This window comes from Opisthocomus hoazin, chromosome 26 (assembly GCF_030867145.1).
Source record: "Opisthocomus hoazin isolate bOpiHoa1 chromosome 26, bOpiHoa1.hap1, whole genome shotgun sequence".
In the NCBI taxonomy this organism is placed as follows: Eukaryota; Metazoa; Chordata; class Aves; order Opisthocomiformes; family Opisthocomidae; genus Opisthocomus; species Opisthocomus hoazin.
In genome coordinates this window covers 2,209,744-2,232,516 of record NC_134439.1, presented here as the reverse complement: position 1 = coordinate 2,232,516, position 22,773 = coordinate 2,209,744, and the positions used below count along the sequence as shown (strand labels likewise).

At 65.4% G+C, this 22,773-nt stretch overlaps 4 protein-coding genes across 5 annotated transcripts; 2 read left to right on the top strand and 2 right to left on the bottom strand.

The window, feature by feature from the left end:
- Positions 1 to 34: 34 nt before the first annotated feature.
- On the bottom strand, positions 35 to 7,840 carry TUBG1 (tubulin gamma 1). The gene is made up of 11 exons (XM_075443681.1): positions 7,708 to 7,840; positions 7,389 to 7,501; positions 6,362 to 6,529; positions 6,029 to 6,097; positions 4,792 to 4,871; positions 4,086 to 4,212; positions 2,703 to 2,789; positions 2,313 to 2,462; positions 1,230 to 1,382; positions 794 to 955; positions 35 to 613 (listed from the first exon to the last, which is right to left on the bottom strand). The coding sequence occupies exons 1-11, from the start codon at positions 7,754 to 7,756 to the stop codon at positions 416 to 418; spliced, it is 1,356 nt and encodes a 451-aa protein (XP_075299796.1). The 5' UTR covers positions 7,757 to 7,840; the 3' UTR covers positions 35 to 415.
- Positions 7,841 to 8,023: 183 nt separating this feature from the next.
- RETREG3 (reticulophagy regulator family member 3) lies at positions 8,024 to 15,025 on the top strand. Its single transcript, XM_075443675.1, has 9 exons — positions 8,024 to 8,223; positions 8,897 to 9,003; positions 10,220 to 10,250; positions 11,364 to 11,490; positions 12,201 to 12,285; positions 12,711 to 12,848; positions 13,342 to 13,421; positions 13,774 to 13,906; positions 14,401 to 15,025. The coding sequence occupies exons 1-9, from the start codon at positions 8,039 to 8,041 to the stop codon at positions 14,832 to 14,834; spliced, it is 1,320 nt and encodes a 439-aa protein (XP_075299790.1). The 5' UTR covers positions 8,024 to 8,038; the 3' UTR covers positions 14,835 to 15,025.
- Positions 15,026 to 15,851: 826 nt separating this feature from the next.
- Positions 15,852 to 17,872, top strand: PSMC3IP (PSMC3 interacting protein). Of its 2 annotated transcripts, none has more exons than XM_075443531.1 (8): positions 15,852 to 15,945; positions 16,018 to 16,127; positions 16,196 to 16,285; positions 16,353 to 16,458; positions 16,566 to 16,711; positions 17,135 to 17,188; positions 17,299 to 17,358; positions 17,426 to 17,872. In XM_075443531.1, exons 1-8 carry the CDS (start codon positions 15,912 to 15,914, stop codon positions 17,483 to 17,485), a joined length of 660 nt encoding a protein of 219 aa, XP_075299646.1. In that variant the 5' UTR covers positions 15,852 to 15,911; the 3' UTR covers positions 17,486 to 17,872. The 2 variants fall into 2 exon arrangements, with proteins under 2 accessions (XP_075299646.1, XP_075299645.1); XM_075443530.1 differs by having other exon boundaries at positions 16,347 to 16,458; positions 17,426 to 17,628.
- Positions 17,873 to 17,975: 103 nt separating this feature from the next.
- On the bottom strand, positions 17,976 to 22,473 carry MLX (MAX dimerization protein MLX). The gene is made up of 8 exons (XM_075443699.1): positions 22,383 to 22,473; positions 21,943 to 21,979; positions 21,746 to 21,835; positions 21,214 to 21,320; positions 20,861 to 20,960; positions 20,472 to 20,571; positions 19,914 to 20,115; positions 17,976 to 19,486 (listed from the first exon to the last, which is right to left on the bottom strand). Exons 1-8 carry the CDS (start codon positions 22,425 to 22,427, stop codon positions 19,430 to 19,432), a joined length of 738 nt encoding a protein of 245 aa, XP_075299814.1. The 5' UTR covers positions 22,428 to 22,473; the 3' UTR covers positions 17,976 to 19,429.
- Positions 22,474 to 22,773: the final 300 nt, after the last annotated feature.

Sequence of the window (22,773 nt, the reverse complement as noted above, 5' to 3'; positions counted from 1 at the left end):
GCGGCCGCTCGCTCCAGGAGCCGTACAGGCAGCGTCAGTGCAGGAACAGCCTTTATTAAAGCAAAATAACCTACAAAAATATAGATACAGCCTGTGCCCCAGGCCCGGACACGGCTCCTGCCCCGGGCGGGGGCTGTCCCCGCCACAGAGCCGCAGCCCCCCAGGGCCGCGTGCCCCGGGCCGCTCTCGTCCCCTCGCAGCGTGCGCTGCTCCCGCGGGCGCAGGGTCCCCCCAGCCCCGTCCCGGGGCCGTGGGGAAGCAGAGGCCGTCCCCCCGCCCCGGGTCTCGGGGGCTGCGTCGCTGAGGAGCGCGGCCGGGCAGCGCCGAGGGGTGCGAAACGTGGGCAACGGCCAAGACGAGCCCCGCCGGCGTGCGCGGAGGTGCCGTGGGACCCTCCCGTCCCCCGTCCCGGCACTCACTGCTCCTGCGTGCCCCAGGAGATGTAGTCGGGGCGCGTGGCCGCGTGGTACTCGTCGATCAGCTGCTGCACGATCTCCCGGGAGTTGTCCAGCTCGTCGAAGTTGTCCTTGAAGATGTCCTCCTTGCGGAACTGCTCCAGGAAGGCCTCCCGCTTGCGCAGCTTGTCGTACTGCCGGCACGTCCGCTCGAACAGCTGGAGAGCAGCGCGGCGTCAGGGGGGTCCCGCGGGCAGGGGGCCCGACCTCCGCCGGCTGCCACCCCGCACCGGGACCAGCTCCTGGCACCAGGGTGGGGACAGGACCGACGGGACCCCCGGCCGGACCCGAGCCCTGCCGTGGCCCGGCTGGGAGCCGCGCAGAGCGGAGGCACTCACGGAGGAGATGTTGGTGTGGTTTGCCATCATGAGGCCGCTGACGCGGTGGGCGGACGGCAGGTATGGGGACTTGCGGGACAGGGCCACCTGGATGCTGGCGGGACCCCAGGGGATGAAGTTGGCCAGCTTCCTCTCCCGGATCCGCTGCAGACTCTTGTGAACCTGGCGGGACGAGAGCGAGGGGCAAGGGGTGAGGGGTCCCCGCAGCTGCTCCTGGCAGGGGACGGCCCCAGGAGGGTGGGTTTCAGCACATGGGGGGTAGGGAGGGTCCTCACAGCCCGGGACCAGCGGCCTTTCCACAGCCAGGGCCCACACAGGAGCAACCCGGAGCAGGTCCTCGGGCACCGCTGTCTCACCCCGGGGTCCCCGCACAGGGAGAGGGTGACCGTGCCCGTCCCTGGCCGGCCACACCGCTGCCACCGGCACGGGAGCTGACCTGCGTGGGGTCCACCTCCCCCTGGATGATGTTGAGGATGGCGATGTAGCAGTGGTTGGTCTGCCTGTCTCGCCCCGTCGACACCATCACGTTTTTGGGCTGCAGCAGTCTCCTCATCACATCCAGGACCGTGGTCTTCCTCACGCTAGCCACCTGCAGACGCCAGCCGGGGTCAGAGCGAGCGGGCTGCGGCTCCTCGCCCACGCAGGCAGGAGGAGGGAGGGCAGCGGGACGGAGCAGCCCTCGCAACGCCGCACGCAGGGCAGGGAAATCCCAAAGCCACGCAGCCAGGCCGAGAGCCGGGGCGTTGGTGGGAGCCCCACGACACAGCGGGGCCGGGTGACACCGGAGTGACAGGGACAGGCGTCACGGTGCCACGGTGCTGCTGCCAAACTCCTGCCCGGTGCCACTGCCGAGGCAAGGAGCCAGGCGGGAGGCCGGGCGGGACCCCGCTGCACCCCCTCCCCACGCTCCTCCCCGCAGGACAGGGCGATACCCTTCTCAGAGCCAGCAATTTTTCAGATTTGCTTCTCCAAGCAACATCCTGAGGAAGCACTCGCAGCGAGAGGAGAGCCGCAGCTGCCAGCTCGCAGCCGAACGCGACGCGGCCAGCGCAGGCTGCCCGGCTCGCGGGGGGCTGCGGGGCGCTGCCTGCGACGAGCTCCGGGTGAGCGGCAGCCGAGGAGTGGCAACCCCCTGCCAGGACACAGCTCGCGCCCCGGGAAGGGGCTGACGCCTGGAGCCCCTGATCAGGCTGGGCATGACAACGCTCGACGGCGCTCTGAGCCCGCCGGGGCAGCAGGGCTGGCAGGGCCACCGTGCCGGGCTCGCTCCCACGGTTTCTCAGGGCGGCTTCACTGCCGCAGCCACGCTGCCACCCGCAGCAGGTAGCCCAGCACCCGCACCACTGCCTGCTCGTGTCTGATTCACACCACGCGTGGCCATCACGCGGTGCGGGCCCACGGGCCGGGCGCGTGGAACGTGCAATCACCGCTCATGCCAAGATGGCGGGAGGGACGAGGCGCACGCGGCAGCTCCTCCGGCCCTCGGGGAAGGGGAGCAGTGCCTGGCGGGCTGCCTTACCGACTGGTCGGTGGTGAGCGGCGTGTAGCCCGTCATGAGGAAGTGCAGCCGGGGCGTGGGGATCAGCGAGGCAATCAGCCCGATGAGGTCGTTGTTCATGTACCCGGGATACCTGAGCGTGGTGGTGCTGGCGGACATGATGGTGGAGACCTGCGGGGAGGACGGGGTCAGCATGCGCGTCACGGCGTCACCGCCGAGCGCGTCCAAATCCCGCTTCGCGCAGCTGCGCCGGGGAAGCACCCACGAGGCCGCCCCGGGGAGGGCAGGGGACCCTCGTTCACGGCTCCAGGCTGCCCACCACGGCGCCCAGCCCACAGGATGGGCTCAGACTGGATCAGGACAGCGGGGAAGGCCCACGCCGGCTGCCCCAGAGGGAAGAGCCCCGCTCACCAGCTGGTTGATCTGAGAGAACGACGGGTTCTGAATGTGCAGCCGGTCTGTCGCGATCCGATTCAAGGCTGTGTTGTCCAGAACCACCTGCAAGAGAAAAGCTCTGCTGAGAGCCTCGGAGGCAGCTGGAGGAAGGGCAGCCCCGGCCACGTGTCCAAGGGCACCGGATCGCCCCGCACAGCCCTCCGTGGCAGGTGGCAGACACTGGAAACCACAAGCTGACTCATCTGTGGAGCACAACCGACACTGTCAATGGAAGCTCTTCCCTCCCGTCTTGGCTGCGCTCCCCAGCGCTCTCCCGAAGAGCACTGCCTCTGCGCTGGCACCCCGCAGCCGCCCTCGGCCCCAGCAGCTCGGGCACAGCGGCTCTTGTCCGGCCACGTGCAGAGGGAAGCTGGGAGGGACGAGCAGCATCGCGTCAGGGCCTGACCGAAGGCCCTGGTGCAGGCTGAAGATGCCGCCCGGCTGGGGCTGGTGGGTGCTGACAGCGATGCTGGAATCGAGTTCGAGCGGAAGGCTGCAGCGCAGCTACGCAGAGGAGGCGCAGCCAGTCCTCGCTGCCGTGGGAGGGATCGGCTGGATCCCGGAGGCAGGCGCGCCACGCCGCAGAGCGCAGCGGGGGTTAGCATGGAGCCCTCGTCACGGAATCACAGAATGGTGGGGGTTGGAAGGGACCTCTGTGGGTCACCCAGCCCAACCCCCTGCCCAAGCAGGGTCACCCAGAGCAGGCTGCACAGCACCGCGTCCAGGCGGGGCTGGAATATCTCCAGAGAAGGAGACTCCACAGCCTCCCTGGGCAGCCTGGGCCAGGGCTCCGGCACCCTCAGAGGGAAGAAGTTCTTCCTTGGGTTCAGCTGGAGCTTCCTCTGCTCCAGTTTGTGCCCATTGCCCCTTGTCCTGTCACTGGGCACCACTGGAAAGAGTCTGGCCCCGTCCTCCTGACCCCCACCCTGCAGATATTTAGAGGCATTTCTAAGGTCCCCTCTCAGCCTTCTCTTCTCCAGGCTGAACAAGCCCAGCTCCCTCAGCCTCTCCTCGTAGCAGAGATGCTCCAGTCCCCTCCTCATCCTCGTAGCCCTGTGCTGGACTCGCTCCAGTAGCTCCTCATCTTTCTTGAAGTGGGGAGCCCAGAACTGGACAGAGTACTCCAGATGAGGCCTCACCAGGGCAGTGAGAGGAGAAGGAGCCACCGCGTCTGCTCGGCCCTTCTGGACAGGGGTGCAGTCGCTGCTGTGCCTGGGGCTGGGCAGGACACCGCACGCCGCTGCGGCACTCAGTGACGGCCCTCGCCCCACGAAAAGCTGTGTTTTGGGGCGGCTGGGGACAGGGCTGCCACACAGGAGCCGGCTGCGCTGCTGGTCTGACCCACAGTGGGACCCTTACCACGCAGTCAGCGTTCTGAGTCAGCCTCTTCAGCGTCAGCAGAGAGTTGTACGGCTGGACCACAACATCGCTCATCTCATCCTGGTTTGGGAAAACCGAGTACGTCTCCACCAGTTTCTTGGGATACCTGGTGAGAAAGCCCAGCCAGCTGAAGGGTTAACACCACCAAGCCAGCGTTCTCTCCTCCCACGAGCTCCCTTTTCAGTCTCCAGGGCTCAGGGCACCAGTGAGTCACCAGCACTGCGTGCCAGAGCCAGTTCCCAAGGAGGGAGAGGGTTTGTCCCAGCAGTGCAGGAGCAAGCTGCCAGGCAGAGCTGCGGGCGAGGCTGAGCCATCCGCAGGCCGAGGAAGCGGCTGCTTAGGAGCCTTTTCAAGAGGCCGCAAGCCGCAACAGGCAGGGACGGCAGCTCAGAGCCCACAGCCAGAGCCTCCCACCCTTCCTGCGGAGTCAGGGCATCGGGAGGCAGCTGCCTGATAAGAACGGCTGAGGGAAGGCAGCGTGGACAGCGCGAGCCCGGTTTCAGAGCCTCTGCGGTCCCGAGGCGCATCAGGAGCCATCCCTTCGCCGGGCAGCGTGCCAGGGACTGCTCAAGGCAGTGTCTGCGTGGGGGTGGTGGCTCTGAGTCAGCGTTCTCCGGCTCCTCGGCCGGGCGCCCAGGCTGGGCCAGGCTCTGCGCGAGGGAAGGGGACGAGGCCGAAGGCTCACCTGTCATTCAGTCTCTCCAGCAGGTACGAGCCCAGCCCGGAGCCTGTTCCACCAGCGATGGAGTGGCAAAGCACAAACCCCTGGAGGGAAGCAGAACGCAGCTCAAGGTCCAGCTCAGCGAGGCGCAGGCGGAGCATAGCGGGCTGTGCCACCGCCACCACCCCCAGCAGAGACCTGCCAGCCACGAGAGCCGAGGGCCGGGAGCCCCGGCTCCTCGGGACCACAGCGGCAGCCACACGCTCGGCTGCTGCCAGCGTGGGGGAACCCGCACCTCCGCACACACCGCACAGTGCGACCGCTCCTCAGGAGCCTCCCGGATTCCTCCCACCACAGAACAGACTGCAGAACAGCTCCAACGTCACCCTCGGGGTGTTCCCAGCCCCCTCCCCGGGCCCTCCACGCCGTTCCCCAGCTTCTGCAATGCCCAAGGCCAAACTCCTCCACCCGACTCCAGGGCAGCTCCCACCTGCTGCAGGTCCCGCAGCGGGCGCACGGGCCTTCTGCCGGCTTACTGCGTGATGCCGCCTTCCCTGCCCCTGCTGCCGCGTGACAGCCTGACGCGGGCGCTGGGAGCCCGGTGTGCCCATGCCCAGGAAGCGGGCTCACACCCAGGGCGGCCGAGGACCCGCCAGAGGCACGCGGCGCAGCAGCCGAAGAGCCGCCGGTGCCCCGCTGTGCCTTCAGCCCGGCTGGGGAGGAACAAACTGCAGCTGCCTGGGCTCATTCCACGGATTTCAAAGCACTCGGCACCGCTGGGTGCAAACGTCTTCCCGCGGGGCAGCCCCGGGCTCCCTCCTCGGCGGCCGGCAGCGGGTCCCTGGCTCCAGCACAGCCCTCCCTGCCCACCGCGGCCGTCACCGGAGGACAAGCAGCGAGCACTGAGGCGGGGGAGAGCTGTGGGAGGGAGGTGGGACAGGGAAAGGAAAAAGCACCGTAATGCCTGGAACTCTGTCTGTGGATTGTGTCCTGTGGGAAATGCCCAGCGCAAGCACTATCCGGGGCAGAAAAACACCCCGCTGAGCATACAGTAAGAAGATTTCTGGGGAAGCCCAGCAGATGCAGCAGTGATGGGAAAGACCTCCTTTCCCTAATACCCCTCTCTGCGTGTTCTCTGCTCAGCACCTGGAAGCAAGCTGAGCAAGTCTGCGTACCCCGGAGCGCTGAGCTCGACCTGACAGAAGAGCAGCCTGGCTCGGAAAAGCAGGGCAACTGGATCCAAATCCCCCGATTTACTTACCTCCAAACTGTCACTCCCATCGGCCTCTCTGTCTATGATATCAAAAATATCCTCGTGGATTTTTTCTCCCTGCAAGAGAAACCAGACCGGATTTTGTTCCTTTCCCACAGAAAACGGAGCAGAGCTTCTCGAGCCTGGTGAGAAGCCAAGTCAGACTGGCAATGTGACCCTGCGCCCAGGGTGCCAGGGAGCATCAGGCGTTAAGTCCCCGCTGAACAACGAGGTATTCTTCAGAACCCATCTACTGAGCCTGACATGAGCAGGCCACGCCTAACGAGCCTGACGCCTAATGAGCTGACTTGTGCTTGCACCCAGGAGCACCAGAGCCGTCACCTGTGAGAAGCCACTGGCCCAGTTGTTCCCAGCTCCCCCTCCGTGCTCCGACAGGTAGATGTTTTCCGGGTTGTAGAGGTTGGCGTAAGGGGAGTTCAGGATGGAGTGGATAACTCGGGGCTCCAGGTCCAGCAGCACGGCTCGCGGGATGTAGTGCTCATCGTCTGCCTGTGGTGAGGAGCAGGAAGATCACGATGACGTCGAAGGTGCCAGCGCGTGTGCCACCCCCCCCGTCGCCATGAGCCCGGCACAGCTGGCATCTGACGGGCAAGAAGAAGGGAGGGCAACCCGCTGTGCACGGCCGGTCTGTAATCACAGAATAGTAGGGGTTGGAAGGGACCTCTGTGGGTCACCCAGTCCAACCCCCTGCCCAAGCAGGGTCACCCAGAGCAGGCTGCACAGCACCACGTCCAGGCGCGGCTGGAATATCTCCAGAGAAGGAGACTCCACAGCCTCCCTGGGCAGCCTGGGCCAGGGCTCCATCACCCTCAGAGGGATGAAGTTCTTCCTCATGTTCAGACGGAACTTCATCTGCTTCAGTTTGTGCCCATTGCCCCTTGTCCTGTCGCTGGGCACCACTGAAAAGAGTCTGGTCCCATCCTCCTGACACCCACCCTGCAGATATTGATCAGCATTTCTAAGGTCCCCTCTCAGCCTTCTCTTCTCCAGGCTGAACAAGCCCAGCTCCCTCAGCCTCCTGGCACGCCCCGGAGGCCGGGCAGGCGGGGGGCTCTCCCCCGATGGGCACGCGTTTGCGGCGTTTTGTACGGCGGTGCCCGTGCCAGCCCTGGCCTCGCGTTCCTGCCTCCACGACACGTGTCCCGGCGGCGGAGCGCGGACGGGGGCCGTGGCACCGTGCTGCCCAGCAGCAGTGCGTGGCCGCAGCCGCCACCGAAACCAGCTTGGGGCTGCTGGAGGGAGCCGCAGCGGTCACAGGCAGCCCTGCCCGCACCCGTCGGGCACCGACCCACCCGGTGGCCCCTCCCGGGGCGGGGGGTCCCGCTGCACCCCAGCGACCAGGCAGTACCTGGTAGAAGAAGACGTCCTTGCGGTCGGTGCCCTCGGTGGCGAACTCCTCCACGATGCCCTCGGGGCTGATGCCGTGCTCGGCGCAGAGCTGCTTCCAGAACTCGAACCCGACTGCGGAGACCCGCGGTCAGCTGGCCCGGGCCGGGACCGGGACCCCGGGAGGGGGCGGAGCCCGGAGCAGCCCCGGCCCGGAAGGCCCCGCCCCGGGCTCGGCAGGTCCCGCCCCCGCGTCACACCCCGGCCCCGCCCACGCCCCCCCAGCATCCCGGCCCCGCCCGGGGCGCGCTCCCCCGGCCCCGCCGCCGGCCCCGGCTCACTCTGGTTGCCGCACTGGCCCAGCTGCAGGGTGATGATCTCCCGCGGCATCGCGGTGAGGCCCCGCTCCGCTCCGCTCCGCTGCTCCGCCCGCCTGTCCGGTGCCCGCCGCGTCTCCCGCCCGGCGCCAACGGCACTGCGCCTGCGCGCCGCGCACTTCCGGGAGCGCGCCGCTCGCCCCCGCCCCTCGCGGCGCCCTGGCAACGCGCGTGCGCCCTGGCAGGCGGCGGCGGTCGCGCCTGCGCCAAGATGGCGGCGCCCAGTAGGGCCCCGCTTCCGGCGCCGGGGGCCGCCATGTCGGCGGCGGCCGGATGTTGACGCCGTGAGGGAGCCATGGCGGCGGCGGCGGGGGCCGGCGGGCCCGGCGAGCGGCAGCGGCGGGTGCAGGCGGTGAGCGCGGCGCTGCGGGGCCGCCTGGGGCCCTACGAGCCGCTGCTGAGCGCTGTGCAGGCCGCGCTGGTCTGGGAGCGGCCGGGCCGCAGCGCGCTGTGGTGGGCGGCGGCCCACGGCCTCTTTTGGTGAGCGGGCGGCGGGGCCCGGGGTGCGGGCCGGGGTGCGGGCCGCCCCGCGGGGGGCCGGGTCCTGCGGCGGAGGGCGACGGGTGCGGGCAGCCCCGGGACGGCTCTGCCGCTCGGTGCCGCGGGAGGTTCGGCGCTCCGGCGGGCTGTCCCCCCGTGGCTGCGGGTCTCGGGTGGGCGCAGGCCCCAGCTCGCAGGGCCTGGCGACCGGCGCGGTCGTGGCTCTCTCGGGCCCGGGAGCCGCCGGCCCCCCGCGCTGGCTGGAGGAGCTCCCGGGGGTGAGAAGGGCCCTGGCGGTGCCGAGGTCTGCCTCGGCTCCGTCCCTCGGCGTGTGCTCCCCGCTGCCCAGAGCTCGCCAGCGAGCCCCGGCCCGTGGTGCGCGGGTGGGGGGAGGGCGGCGGGCGCTGCTCGCTGTGGCAGGTCAGCTGCGGAGCCGCCGCGCTGGGAGCAACGCGCGGAGAAGGCCCCGAGAGCAGCCCGGCGGCGGCTGCCCGGTGAGCTCCGTGCCAGGCCGCGCGGGCAGGCTGGGTGCTCAGCGCTTAGCGCTGGCTCGCTTTTCTCTGGCCATGACCGTTACTGAGCGACCGGTCCGTTCAGAGGGAGTTTGCGTTACCACTTTTGCGGGGGTCGCGCAAATCTGGCCGGTACCGATTTGTTTGTTTCTTCCTCGTAGGTTTTTTGCTCTGACTTCTCTCCGCTTGCTGTTCCTGCTTGCGTTTACACTTATGGTTGTAGTTTGTCTAGATCAGTGGAAGCACAAAATCTGGCCTGAAATTGGAGGTAAGTTGCAACATTTGAGCTGATACCAGCAAATCAAGCACTGTTTTTAGCCCTAGAGGTATTAATGCATTGCCTGGAGTTAAATAATTAGAATCCTGGAGTTTTTGCTTTGTGAGCCTAGAAGCAGGCAGGAGCACTGTAGGAACGTTCGTCCTGGAGCTGGAAAACCCCAGCCTGTCTAAACATAAGAAGAGCTTTTCGTGCTTGTGCCACTGGTGTTTGTCTCAGGGTCTCGAAACATCTGGTGTACATGAACTAGCGCAGGGCTTGAAGCAGTGATTCACCTTCCGAGCATTCAGTGCAAGAGCAAGAAATTGGAGCATACGTGGAATACGTCTGGATTTTTCTTCAGAGTCTGTACTAAACCAGCTTCGTGTTTGAGGATGCAGATGAGTCCCAGCCTTGCTGTTGAGTGGAGATTGCTTTGAAAGGAGAAGCATTTTAATGGCTGTTAATGAAGTTAGTCTAAAGCTTTCAGTAAACAAAGCAGTTCTATCTACCATTTGTGATGCATATTAATATACTCACAAATACTACCACTCGTGGCAGCCGAGGGTTTCCTGGGCTTTGCATGGAGAGGCTGTTTCGAAGCAGTGTGGATGGTTTGCGTGCTCTCCGAGGTGGTTCCCTGACTAACTAGCGAGTACGACTCCCAGCTTGCTGCTTCAGCCCGTGTTTCCTGCAGTTCTTGGGAAGACATTACAGCTTTCCTCGGCTTCTGGCAGCCAGTTGGCTCTGTAGCTGAAGCGATGAGGAAGTGTCTGCTCCCCTGTAACCTTGATTTCTATCTGTCGGGGTAGCTGGTGCCTCCCCGGGTCCCTTTTCAAATCCCAGCCTGGGTGAGAAGGTATCCAAAGACTTAACTCTCTGATGCCTCTCAGTAAGCGAGCTGTTCCTCCTTCACCGTCTGCGTGTGTGCAGGGGAAGGGAGGGAGGTGAGAGGGGGTGTTTTTGCTAATGCCTGTCGCTGTAACCAGAGCAGCCTTCCAGATAACGTCCAACAAATGCTGAGGAGCAACAAGGAGACTCGCTTGCAGTCTTGTACTGTCACACGAACACGTGCAAAGTGTGTTACGGAGCGATGCATCTCCAGTTCCTAGTGACAGTTAATGTCTTTTCCAGGTGTTCCCCAGCTCATTAAAGCTTTGCTTAAATCCCAAGCATTCTCATGGCAAATTCCTTGCAACTAATGCAGTGTCTGTTCTTAATATTTTAGTGGCAAGACCTGACGAATTAGACAATGAGAGGTAGGAAACTAATTGAATCCTGTGCTGTTTGGTACTTTGCTGTGATACTGTGTGATTATTACCTGCACGTGCTTGTCATGTTGGCTCCTTTGAGCGAGGAAGGAAGGGGGAGAAGGGAGCTGCTTAGTGGAGGGAGGATGCAGCCCTGGACTCTGTCACGCCGTTGTGACAAGTTTTTGACTTGCCCAGGCCATTATATTGTACTTAATCTTTGCCTCATACCGACTTCCAGTAATGCTTGCTAGAGTGTTGTAAAACTTCCCCTGCCACTTCCCCCTGGACCCTTAAGTGAGAGGTGCTGCCTTAAAAGCAATTCCTTTTTGTATGCGCTTCCAGTAGCAGAAAAACAACATTTTTTTGGAAATAATTAAGTCTTCTGAGACTCCACAGGGAATGTTTAACAGGCTTGTCCCAGAAGGTGTTACTGCATAGCTATGATCTGACTCCAGCGTTAATAATGGGTTGAGAAATGCCGGGGTGTTGTCTTAGTAATAACACCTTCCTCTCGCTGGGCACACCTTTCTGCCGCCTGTGCTGGGTGCTCAGCTCCAGATTAAATCACTCGAGCTGTTGCCAAACAACTTTTTTTTTTTTTTTTGGAAGAGGCACACATGCAAAAGGAATTGCTCTTCCTAACCTTCCAGTACTTGTGACTAGCAGTTAAGAAGCACTAATAGAGCTTGCCAAAGACAATGCCTCCGAAGTAACTGAATGTATGAAGTAAGGTACAAGGCTGCTTGTAAACCTCGTGCTGAATTCTTGGGGGTTGCAGTTGACCAAATAAATGCAGAAAAAGCAAATGGATTAGTATGATTTGCTTCTGTACTGCGCTTTCCCTCCAGAAGCGTGGAAACTAGTGTAAGCCAAAAGACTGAATGACTGAAATTACTGCTCCTTAGCTGCTGTGGGAGAACTGGGACACCTGTAGAGTGGTACGTAGAAGTGCTGCTTTTGGCAGGGTGCTGTTTTGAAAGGCAGGCCGAGCCTCTGCTCTAGAGCCCAGTAGCTGGGGGAGAAGAGAAGGCAGTGTTGAGACGAGTGTTTGTAACAAGTGACTCCTGCACTGACGTCGGTGCAGTAATATCTGTCCCCGAATTCTTCCCTTCACTGCAGCTGGGGATACGTTCACCCTCGGCTGCTCGGAGTGCCAGAACTCTGTCACCATGTGGCTGAAGGCTGGGTGGCTGGGACCAACTTCTTAAGTAATCTCTTCATTTTCAAGAGACAAAACCCTGGAAAGGTAAGAATGTACAGACCTCGGCAAATAAAATGTTTGGTGTGGAGCCTCTGCTGACCACTGGTATCCTTTTGTGGTGGCACCCAGCGCTGGCTGAATGCGTTCAGGCATGGGAGGTTGCCCCGGGAGGTCTCCCACAACAACACGGCTGTTAAGCGGTGGCAAGGAACAGAAAACACAGGCAGAATAGTCAGGTTGTGGCGGAGGGAGGAGAAAACGAGTGTTGGCACGTTGATTGCACCAGTGAAGTGAAAATGTAGCTGCTCCTTCTGGAGGTTTCCAGATTTTTAAAGTGTCCGTCAAAGTCATCTCCCTCGTTGGATTTGAGCAGTTTGAGAAAGTGTGGCAAGCTTTGCTTTTTTCTTTTTTCTGGGGGGGAGAGGGCTTGTGCAAAGAGGAACCTGTAACATGGTGGTACTGCCCTTGTCCTTCTCACCTCGAGGAGTTCTGTCTTCTTTAGCCTCTTCCTTGCTTCTAGCCTGCCTGCCTTGGGCAGCTCCTCATGTTCTGAGGCCTTGGTATGCTGCCTGGCGCTCTGAAGCCAGGTACCTCCTGTATCTGCACTAGTGCTGGAGCTCGGTAGCTGAACGCTAGGAAGGCTTTGCTGTTGTTAGAATTGTGACTTGACCTAGAATCTGCAGAGAACAAGACAGTCGAGAACTGAGCGAATGCACTGCTTAGCCTTGGAAACTCACTGTCTCCCTTGTCTTCAGTTTTGCCTTCTAGTGTGTGGAGTCTTTACCTTCCTGGCTGTCCTGGGCCGGTACATCCCTGGACTCTTGCTCTCATACTTGCTTTGTAAGTAGATCTTCATGCCAGTACAGACTTCTAAGTGAAAAGGGGTAGAGATGAGTGGGATCCGAATGTCTGAGGGATGGGGGCTCTTCTGCTCAAAAGGAATGCTTGTGTGAATGGCTAAAAAATTTAAAATAATACATTCTGCCTGGAATGTGGTGGTTCTTGACCAGGACTCTAAGGTCTCCGGTCCAGAGAGAACATGTTTGAGTGCTTAGTAACTGCAGATCTGAGCACCAAGAGGCTGGCCTCTCAATTCTGTTGAATTGGCAGAGGTGACTGCACCAATGCTGACTGCCTCCCGCAGCGTTGCCGTCGGTACTCAGATCTTGCATACTGCGTGCGTTATACTGCGTCGCAAAACGGGCAAGATGTTTGCCAAGTAGCACTCTGAACAAACTTCTAATCAGCGTTCCCACTTACCTCAGTGCTCTTCATCCTGCTGTGGCCCCTCGCTGTGTACCACAGGCTGGGGCAGCGCATGTACATGAAGCTGGAGCCAGCTCTGCAGCGGCTGGATTTCAGCGTTCGAGGCTACATGATAGCAAAGCAGCGGGAGAAGCAACGTAAGTTCCTGTGCTGTGTTTCTGCCCCTTGGTACCCCAAACAGCCTGTGCATCGAGCCCCTGCTCTCGGAGCGGGACAGGGCTGCGTGTGTGGTGTGGCAGTCGTCGCTCCAGCGCCCTTGGCAAATCCTTGCAAGTGCTTTGGGAAGGGCGCGAGGCAGCTCTGCCTCTGCAGGCACCTCCCAGCGAGCCGCCAGTGTTAAGCTCCTGACGGTGCTGAGCCGCTTCGTTTCTCAGCTGCCGGAACTGTGTGTTCCACGTTGCTGTGGCGCTGAAAAAAGAGGGAGGACTTGGTGCAAGGTGGCTGCTGAACATGTTCATCTCAGCAAAATATGTCAGAAATGACCGCGTTGCTCTGCTGTGGAACAAAGCATGCTGTGTTACGTTACGTCCAAGCTTGCCAGCTGAGGGTTTTGCTGCTTGGCATAAGGCTGGTCCTGTACAGACCCCTGTGCTAGCAGCAGCAATCAGCTTTGACTCTGGTTTGTGGCAGTGCGTCGCCGAGCCCTGAATCAGGAGGCTGTGGATGATGGGAGTGACAGCGAAGAGGAGCTGGCTGCGTTCTGTCCCAAGGTAACGAAGCGTCTCTGACACGGAAGAGCTCAGCTGAACGGAACAAACTCGCTGCATTGTGTGGACGTGCAGCGCATGGCCCTGTGTCCAGCACGTTGTAGCTGCCTTGTGATGGAGAATCAGATGACCAGATGAATCTCCTTTTAGAGAGGTCTTTCCTATTCTGTCTCTCAAATATGTCCAGCATAGCTTGTACTGACTACAGTCTCCTAGGCTGGGCAGTAGAGTGTGATACCAGCCTCCCATGAGGACTGGGTTTAACTGGCAGCGACTGGATCATGTGGTTTTTCTCCAGGCACAGGAATAAGCTTTCCAGTGTTTGATATTTTCAATTTTGTCTCCTATTTCAAAGCTGGATGACTCCGTGGTTGCCAAGGAACTGACCATCTCTGACTCGGAGCATTCGGATGCTGAGGTTTCCTACACCGAGAACGGGATGTTTAACCTTTCGAGGGGCCAGACTCCCCTGACAGAGGGCTCGGAAGGTGAGAGCCAACGGGCACTCTCTGGGAGGGCTGCAATGCCCAGCAGGTGCCAGTGGACGGCTGGGAGGGCGGGTGCCATCATCGCCTTCTGTCCTTGAGGTCCAGCTGTTTGACATCTGGCTTGCTGGCAAAGATGAGATGCAGCTTCCTGTTTTTATGGAACTGAGCTTCCTTCTTGATTCCCGTGGTGCTTTAGCAGAGCGAGGACAGCGGCTCCTCAGAGGCAGATCCAGCTCTGCCAGTCTCTGGCTGTAGGGATTCAGGGGTGCTCCCTCTGGCAGGAGGGGTCTGGTTCAGCGTCCGTGTTCCTCGTGAGCGAACGGGGAGGTCAGCCGGCATCCTGTCGCTGCGGGAGGGGGAGAGGAAGGAGCGTGTGGTGTGTGACGACAGGAGACGGGGTCAGTCTGTCGCGGGGAGGTGGCGTGTGCCGCGCTGCCCTTGCTGCAGGGCGCCTGGCGCCTACGGTCTGTCTAAAGCCCCTTCTCCTCTTCTAGACCTGGACGGTCACAGTGACCCCGAAGAATCTTTTGCCAGGGATCTCCCTGACTTCCCTTCCATTAACCCAGAAGCAACTGGCATAGATGACGAAGATGACACCAGCATCGGGATCCCCAGTCTGGCTTCCCGCCCGCAAGCGACAGGAGATCTGCATCTCCCCTACGACCAGGAAGAATCTGGCGCGCTGCCATCTGTGCAGAACCTGACTGACAACATCGCCGGGTTTGTCACCAGAGGGATGATTCAGCTGGCGCTGTCGGGAGCCCCTCAGCCGGGCTCCTCCCGCAGCGGCGGTCCCCAGAGAGGGGCAAAGACTTACCTTAGAACGGCCAGCTCGGACTTGGACACTGATGCGGAAGGGGATGACTTCGAACTGCTGGATCAGTCCGAGCTGAACCAGCTGGATCCTGCAGGCTCGCGGGGCCAGTGAGCCACCCCACCGCTTCCCTCCGCCTCATGAAGGGGCGTCCTGGGAGGAGAACCCTGCACTGTTATCGAGGCCATCTCCTGCGTGAGTATGAGTGACGTGGCAGCCAGTCCTGGCTGGGAGCACCCCTGTGACTTGTGACTCCGTAGCCTCGCTTGGATTTTAAAATAAACGACCCTGGTAATTCATAGGGAAAAGACGTTGATGTGACAGCTCCACATGACCCCTGCGTCGCCCTGCTCCGACTGCCAGGACGCGGCTTGCTGCAGCCTTCCTCGCCCCAGACGATGAATCGGGGGTCAGCGGCTCGGCAGAGCTCCGGCCGCACCGACCTGGCACCGCCGAGCGCAGGCGTGGGGCCAGGGCTGGCTCCCCTCGGCCTCCACGCCGCTCTGTCCGTCAGCCAACCCTTCCCTGCTCCCGGGGTCCGCGTCTTCCCTCCCGGCGGTGCCCGGCCCCGGCTGGAGACGAGCCCCCGGCTCCCGTGGAGGACAGGACCGGGTCCGTGCAGCCACCTCCCGTCCCCGGTTCCGGCGTCCTGGGGGTGCGGCTCTGCCAGAGGCACCGCGGCAATAAGAGCCCCGCTCCGGGGTGAGCGCCCCGCGCCCGCGCTCCTCTCGCTTTCCTCACCCGCGGGCGTGGGGTTTGCGGGGCCCCCCCGCCCCGGGGCAGCGGCGCGGCCGCGGGCTGGGCCCTGCCGGGACGGCGCTCGGCGGGGGCAGCGCTCCCCACCGCTGTTTGAGGGCCGCAGCGCCGGTTCTGTCAGGGCTGTGCGGCAGAACGCGCCCCCCCACCCCCCGGGCCCCCTCCCGCCTCCGGGGCGGTGTTAACGGGCGGGCGCGGGGCGGGCGGGACGGCCCGGTGCTGCCCTCGCGCTGCGGGGGCGGGGCTGCGGGGGACCGGGTCCCGGCCCCGCCCCCGGCTCCCAGCCGCCTCGCCTCGTGGGGGTGTGGCCTCGCCTGGCCAGCCAATCGGCGCCCGAATCTCGTCCCTCTCCTCGATTGGCGGGGAGCTGGCGGCGCGCCGGAAGTGCGTCTTCGCCGGCGGCCGGGCGCGGAGCGGGGCGAGCGGAGGCCGAGGATGAGCAAAGGCCGCGAGGGCCCCGCGGCGGGCGGTGAGCGGGGGGGGGACCGGGGGTGGCCGCGGGGGGGCCGGGGGCCGCGGTGACCGGCGGGCTGTCCCGCAGGAGGCGCCGCCGCCGCCGTGCTGCTGCGGTACCTGCGGGAGCAGAACCGGCCGTACAGCGCCCAGGACGCCTTCGGGAACCTGCAGCGGGAGCACGGGCTGGGCAAGGCGGTGAGCGCGGCGGGGGGCGGCGCGGCGGGGCGGGGCGCGGGGCCCGGCTGACGGCGCTGACCCCGCAGGCCGTGGCGAGGGCGCTGGAGCAGCTGGCGCAGCAGGGCCGCGTCCGCGAGAAGACCTACGGGAAGCAGAAGATCTATTTCGCCGACCAGGTGAGCCCCGGGCCCGCGCCCGGCCCCCCGGCGCCGCCCGCGCTGACCGCGCCTCCCGCAGGAGCAGCTCCCGGCCGCCGGCGAGGCCGAGCTCCGCGGCCTGGACGGGGAGATCGCCGCGCTCTCGGGCCGGGTGCAGGCGCTGCAGCAGAGCTGCCGGCACATGGAGGCGGGTGAGCGCGCCCTGCCCGCCCGCAGCACCGGGAGCGGCGGGGCCCCGTGCCCAGGGAGCCACGTCCCAGGCGGTCGGTGCTGGCGGTGATCGGGGCCTCGCCTGCAGAGCTGAAGGAGCTGAACGGCTCCATGACGAGCCCTGAGATGGCCAGGGAGATCCAGGAGCTGAGGAGCGACTGCGCCGCTTACGCCGAGAAGCTGGAGAGGATGAAGTCTGCCGCCAACTGCGTGACGCCGGAAGAGAAGGAGAAGGTCAGGAGCTGCCTGGGCCGAGCCGAGCCATGGAGCCCGGGCCACCCCCTCTGGACCCTGCGCCAGGTTGCCCAGGCCTGGTGCGACAGGCGGGGGTTATGTGGGCCCGGGCTGCACCGCGAAGCCCCTGCGCGAGCCTCGGCCGTGCCTGCCACGGTGCCGACTCCCGGGGCGTCCTCGGGAATCGGCCCGAGCTGCCTCCTCCCCGCAGAGCTCTGCTTCGGGCAGCCACCGCCACTTGGCCGCTTCGTCTGTCCCTGCCTCGGGCGGGCTGTGTCGCCCAGCGGCTCGGCCCCGCGGGGGCTCCGTGAGCCCTGGTGCTGTCGGGTGGGCTCTGGGTGCTGCCAGGGCACCTGGCGGGTCCCTGGCTCCGGGCGCTCCCCGCGGCGGCTGCTGCGTTGGCTCTCACTGTGCCGCCCGCAGGTCTGCCGCGAGCAGCAGCTCTACCGCAGGGAGTGGCGGAGGAGGAAGCGAATGGTAACGGCGGTGCCACCGGGCGGGGGAGTGACGCGGGGCGACGCCGCTGCCCTGCCCTGGGGGCTGCGCGGCTGCCCCACGCCGCAGCCCCCACCGTGCCATCTCGCCAGGCGAGCGAGCTGCTGGAGGCCATCCTGGAGGGGTACCCCAAAAGCAAGAAGCAATTCTTCGTAAGTAGTGGCTGTGCCCGCGGCACGGGGCTGGGGCAGGCGCCCCGCTGAGGCTCCGCTCGCGCAGGAGGAGGTCGGGATAGAGACGGACGAGGACCACAACGTCGCGCTGCCGGCCGCCGTGTGAGGTGCGAGGGCGTCCCGGCCGCGGGAGGAGGAGCTGGTGCTGGAACTCGGCTGTTGGGCGTTTTTTTTCCTGTTTTTGCAGGGCTTGGGCAGCTCCTCGGTGTTGGTGTTGGGTTTGTTTGGGGGGGGGGGGGAGGGAGCGGTGTGGCCTTGGGTGCTCTCGCTGCCTCGCGCGGGGCCGTTCGCTCCTGCGGCCCCTCAGCGCGGCGCGCAGCCACGGGTCCCAGGGCTGGGGGTGGCCGTGCTCCCCTGTGGGTCCCTGGGGCTCCCGGGAGGTGGACGGACCCGCGGCCGCACGTCAGCGGCGTGCGGCCCGTTAGGGGCCGGGCTCTCGGTTCGCGCTCCTTGCGCGGGGCGTCGGGGCAGCCCTGGGGGAGGGGACCCTGCGCTGACCCGGCCGGGCTGGGCTGGGCTGAGAGCGGCTGCACGGGGGGGGGGGGGGGGGGGGGAGTGCCAGGAACTTGGCAACAGAAATAAAAGCAGAAAAGTCATTAAAACATTCAGCAGAATTTATTTAATTACTTTTCATGATAGAAAAATACATCGCTGTCACCTGTGAGCTCTGTAACTCCCCGTCGTGCTCCCGGCCGCAGCCTGGGCCCTGCGGGGCTGCAGAGCCCTGACCCCCGTGCAAGGATTTTCCCCCTCACAAAGCGGCACCTTCCAGGCGGGCACGAGGCCACTGACCCTGTGCGGGGACGAGCACCGCCGCCGGGTTTGGCTCCGGGGCTTCCACTGCATGGAAAAGGACACCCAAAGGCAGGGCTGGAAGGAAAATGTATAAAACCCACCCTCCAAAGGGGTTTTTCCACTGCTAAATGCGAGCAGCAGTAGCTTAAACCTCCTCGTCCTGCAGCGTTCAAACCACGTGACCTGCAGCCGCGTGCCACCGCAGCGGCAGGGGAAAAACGGCCTAAAACGAATACCGGCTGCCCTGGAGCGGGAGCGCGACCGTGATCACAGAGCACGCATCCTGCCACGGCGGCACCGCGCTGGAGCAGCCCCGGCGCTGCGTACGGTGAGCGGCCGCGGCGTGGGCAGCAGCTGCGCAGTGTTTGTGTTGGCAGAGCCACGGCCTCTACCCATGGCGGCAGCGCGTGATGGGTTAAAAAAGCGTCCTGAGAGCATCTGCAAAGCTGCCCCGGTAACGCCTCCGGCTGAGTTCAGGGATTTATAAAACAAAAATCAAATCCAATCAGGGCTGGCCATGTGTGTGCGTATCCAAGGAGGCGCAGCCAGCGCCGTGCTGCGGAGCTCCGTTCCTCTTCAGTGCGGCCTCGCCCGGACCTGCAGCCTGAGGCCGCCCGGCGCGTGGCGGCACGCGGGCGAAGCCGGTGCAGAAAGCTGGCTCCCGTCTCCCTGTCCGGGGAACCACGGCTGCGGCGCGAGAGACCAGGTCTCAGCAAGTCCCCCCTGGCTCTGTGCCGGGGCAGTGGGGGCTGCGCTGGGCTGGGGGCTCCCCGGCAGCGCTGGGCTCACCCTGCGGCTGCTCTGCCACGATGCGTGCGCACAGCGTCACACACCCACCCCGAGAGCGGCTTCAGGGGGGGCACGAGAAAGCCCCCGCCCAGGGGAGAAGCTGATTCCCGGTCTGTTCAACTGAAACCGAAGCTTTTAGCACGCGTTCTTGTCCCCCCCCCGGACCCGGGAGCAGCAGGGGCCATGTCGGAGGCCAGAGGGTGCAGAGCAGCGGCGCGTCGGGGCACAGGCAACCCCCTGCTCACCGCACACCTTTTTGTCGTCCCCCCCTTGCTGAGTCCCTACAAACACTTGGTGACATCGACCGGCGCGGAGGGCTCGGCCCGGCCTCGCGCTGGTTCTGCGCTCAATGCAATAAATAAATCAGAGAAGCTTCGGGAGCAGCCACGGGCAGCCGGCGCAGCCCCCGTGCCCGGCCCCGGGGGTGGGGGGGCGGCAGCCTCGGAGCCGCGGCGCGGGGGGAGGCTCAGAAGCGCTGGCTCGTCAGCTGGCGCAGGACCCCGACGACAATGTCGCGCAGCGTCTGGGGCGGAGAGGAGACACGCTCGGTCGCGCGGCCCGGCCTGGGCAGCCCTCGGGCACGGCCGCAGCGCTGAACCCCCCACCCCAGCAGGGATCCCTCCCACCCGTGGGGCCGCAGCGGGGCACGACCCGGCCCTGACTCAGGGCCTCCCCCCCTCCCCGGCTTCTTAACCCCCAGGAAACCTCCCGGTGTCCCGTGGCAGCGATGGGGCCAGGCAGGGCCCTCCTGAACTCCCCTTCGCCCCGGCCCGGCTGCAGCACCAAACCAGTCCCACCGCTGGAGCGGGAGAGGCTGGGGCGCGGGCACCGTCCCCTGTCCCCCCTACGCCCCCACCCCCATCACGCGCTGCCCCTTTGGAAGTGCCAGGAGAGGGGACAGGTGAGCCCGGGATGCAACGGGCTCTGCCCACCGCGGCTCCGGCGCTCACCTGGGGCTTGCAGTGCTCCTCAATCCAGCTGAAGACGCAAGCCGAGAGCTCCTGGAAGCTCGTTACGGAGATGGAGGCGTTAAAGGACTGGAACAGGGACTCCATGATGCCTTGGAAAACGTTGAACTTCACCTCGTCAGAGACCTGGTCCTTCCCCTCGTTGGGGTTGTCCTGATGCGCTTTCACAATCTGCTCGTAGTTCCTGAAACAGAGCACGCGCCCGTGGTCAGCAGCCGCCCGCGCCCGGCCCTGCTCGGCTGCGGGGCAGAGCCCGGCCCGGCGCCGGCCACTGAGGGGGCGGAAGGTCCCGCGAATAAATAAACATTGGGAAGCTGCAGCCGCCTCTGACACGGCGAGCAGATCCGTTTGCTGCCTCAGATCCCCCCTCCTGCTAAACTCCAACCGCCCCGGCGCAGGCCCACGCTAACGAGCCGCTGGAGGATGAACGACGACAGCGGGCAGGGGCAGGGTGGGTGCCCCGGGTGCACCCACAGAGCCGTGAAAGGGCAGCGGGAAAGAGCAGGACGCAGCGGGCAGCACCGACAGCTCGTCCCTTACACTTTCATGATCTTCAAGGCCATCGCGTCTTTCCTGAGCGTAGAAACTTCCTCCTCCTGCTTCTTCTTTTCCTTGTGCAGGAACTGGATGTAGTCAATGGCTGAGCACGAAAACACAGAGCGAGCGCTCGAGAGCGGACTCAGGCCCCCAGGATGCCCACAGAATCGGGCAGACAACGCCCTGGGGTGCCCGAGCCTGGGCAGCAGCAGCTCCAGGCCCCCCCGACCCTCTGTGGGGAGGTGGGGGTGGAGGGGGCCAGCACCTGGGCTCCCCCAGAGCATCGTCACACCAGAAGGTCCCCACGTGCCGAACCTCGGCCCTGCGCGGCTCTAGCGAGGCGGTTTGCAGGTCGACAGCCCCCCGGCCCCCTCCCCACCACCCGGACTCACTCTTCTGGAGGACGATGGCCTTGCTCAGCTTCTGGGAGCCTATGGAGAAATCCTGCTGCTCACAGGTGGGCACGATGGCCTGCAAGTCGTCGTAGCCTTTCTGTGGGGAAGCGGAGCCGCGGCTCAGGTGTTTGGAGTTTGACAGGGCGAGATCCGTCCTTCCAAACGGTGCCACAGCCCGGCCCCCCCACGCAGCCACCCACAGCCGAGGCAGCCGCAGCGGGGTCGTGCCGGGGAGGGCAGACCCAGCGGCTGCACCGAGCGGGACGGTGCTGCCAACGGCAGGGCGCTGGGTGCCGCGGGGTGCCGGGAGCCAGCAGGCAGCTGACAGCAGGCGCAGCCGCTCACGGTACCTTGATGGCGTCTCGCCTCTTCTGCTCCGCCTGCGTGTGCGCCCGCCTGCGCCGGTCCTTGTACGACTCCTTGTAGGGCTCCTGGTGATAATCGCTGTCCTCGTCATCTGCGTGGAGAGAACCTGCGTGAGCACCAGGAGCCCGGCCGAGCTGCCGCGGGGCGGGGGTGCGTGGAGGGGGCGGCAGCTCCAGGGACTGGCCGGGCTCCCCGCGCGCTGCGGCCGGGCGGGCGGCAGCCCCGGCAGCCAAGGACAAGCGGCCGAGCGGCACGGCCAGCCCGCCCCTCCCCCTCGCAGCCGGGCAGCAGCCAGGTGCCTGCAGCTCCCTTGGGAAGGCGCCAAATCCCGAGCGGCTCCCTGCTCCGAGCAACCACCGCGCCCTGACGCCGCTCCCCGCTGGGGCGGGAATCCCGCGCAGCCGACAGGGCGGCAGTCGCGCCCGCAGCCTGGGCACGGGGAGAGCCGGGAGCCCCGCCGGCACCGGGCGCCCAGGGAGCGGAGCAGCCGGTGGGGGACGGGCCCCGCGGCCCTACCGGTGTTGGGCACCGAGGAGGCGCTGGTGGAGCCGATGCTGTTGGCGCGCGACACGATGCTTCCCTTCCTCACGCTGTCCATGAAGAGCGCTGCAGGCAGAGGGGTCGTGGAGTCAGCGGCGAGCGCGGGGCGCGGGACCGGGCGCGGGGGGAGGGGAGGACGGGCCACAGGCAGCCGCGCGGGGCCGGGCACCTACCCGAGTCCAGGCCATTGTCGCTGTAGGCTGCGTCCACCTTGCGCGGGGCCACGGCGGAGACGGCGTCAGCTGGGCTGCGGCAGCCCCCCCGGCCCCGCACCCTCCCCGGCCCCGCAGCCCCCAAGGCCCTGCAGCCCCCTCGCAGCCTCCCCGGTCCCGCAGCCCCCCCCGGCCCCGCACCCCCCCGGCCCCGCAGTCCCCCCGCAGCCCCCCCCGGCCCTGCTGCCCCCGGAACCCCCCGAGCCCCGGGCGGCCCACGCAGCGACCCCCGCCCCTCGAGCGCTCTGCGACCTTTGGCCCCCGCCCCCCACCTTGACCCTGCCCCTCGTGCTCTCCCGGACCTTCACGCCGGCCCCGCCCGCCCTCGGCGCCGCCGCCCCGGCCCGGCCCCGCGCCCCCCAGTCGGCCGCGCCGGCCCCGAGCCCGACGAACGGGCCCACCTTGCCCCACGCGTCCTCGACCGCGGCGCCGGGCGGCTCCGCCATCTTCCGCCCGCCCCGGTCATGTGACCGCCGCGGGGGCCGACGGGAAACGCAGTCCGCCCCGCGCCGCCAGGGGGCGTCCGCGCCGGCACGGCGAGGGGGACGGGACCGTCCCGCGCCGCCCCGCAGCGCCCCCGCCCGGCCGGTGCCGGCGCTCTCGGCAGCGCCGTGACGTCACGGTGACGCAGCAGCGCCGGGCCTGGCTCAGAGCCCGCCTCGCGCGGGAATCCCCCTGCCCGGTGCGGGGCCGGGGCCGCCGAGCCGCGCGGAGCCCCGCGAGGAAGCGGGAGCGGGCGGCGCGGGGCCGAGCGCGGCTGGAGCGGGGCCCGGCGCCCGGAGCAGGTCCCGC

Bases quoted from the DNA above. Each gene is read 5' to 3' on its own strand.
- TUBG1 (XM_075443681.1), bottom strand. From the start codon at position 7,756: ATGCCGCGGGAGATCATCACCCTGCAGCTGGGCCAGTGCGGCAACCAG. The intron at 4,213-4,791 runs GTGAGCCTTCGG...CTTTCTCACCAG, and splicing joins CTGGAGAGACTGAATGACAG to GTATCCCAAGAAACTGGTGG. The intron at 956-1,229 runs GTCAGCTCCCGT...TCGTCCCGCCAG, and splicing joins GGGAGGTGGACCCCACGCAG to GTTCACAAGAGTCTGCAGCG.
- RETREG3 (XM_075443675.1), top strand. From the start codon at position 8,039: ATGGCGGCGGCGGCGGGGGCCGGCGGGCCCGGCGAGCGGCAGCGGCGG. The intron at 9,004-10,219 runs GTAAGTTGCAAC...TTAATATTTTAG, and splicing joins AATCTGGCCTGAAATTGGAG to TGGCAAGACCTGACGAATTA. The intron at 12,286-12,710 runs GTAAGTAGATCT...CACTTACCTCAG, and splicing joins CTTGCTCTCATACTTGCTTT to TGCTCTTCATCCTGCTGTGG.
- PSMC3IP (XM_075443530.1), top strand. From the start codon at position 15,912: ATGAGCAAAGGCCGCGAGGGCCCCGCGGCGGGCG. The intron at 16,712-17,134 runs GTCAGGAGCTGC...TGCCGCCCGCAG, and splicing joins CGCCGGAAGAGAAGGAGAAG to GTCTGCCGCGAGCAGCAGCT. The intron at 17,359-17,425 runs GTAAGTAGTGGC...CCGCTCGCGCAG, and splicing joins AAAGCAAGAAGCAATTCTTC to GAGGAGGTCGGGATAGAGAC.
- MLX (XM_075443699.1), bottom strand. From the start codon at position 22,427: ATGGCGGAGCCGCCCGGCGCCGCGGTCGAGGACGCGTGGGGCAAG. The intron at 21,321-21,745 runs GTAGGGCCGCGG...CTCTCCACGCAG, and splicing joins CTCCTCGGTGCCCAACACCG to ATGACGAGGACAGCGATTAT. The intron at 19,487-19,913 runs GTGAGCGCCGGA...TCTCCGCCCCAG, and splicing joins AGGAGCACTGCAAGCCCCAG to ACGCTGCGCGACATTGTCGT.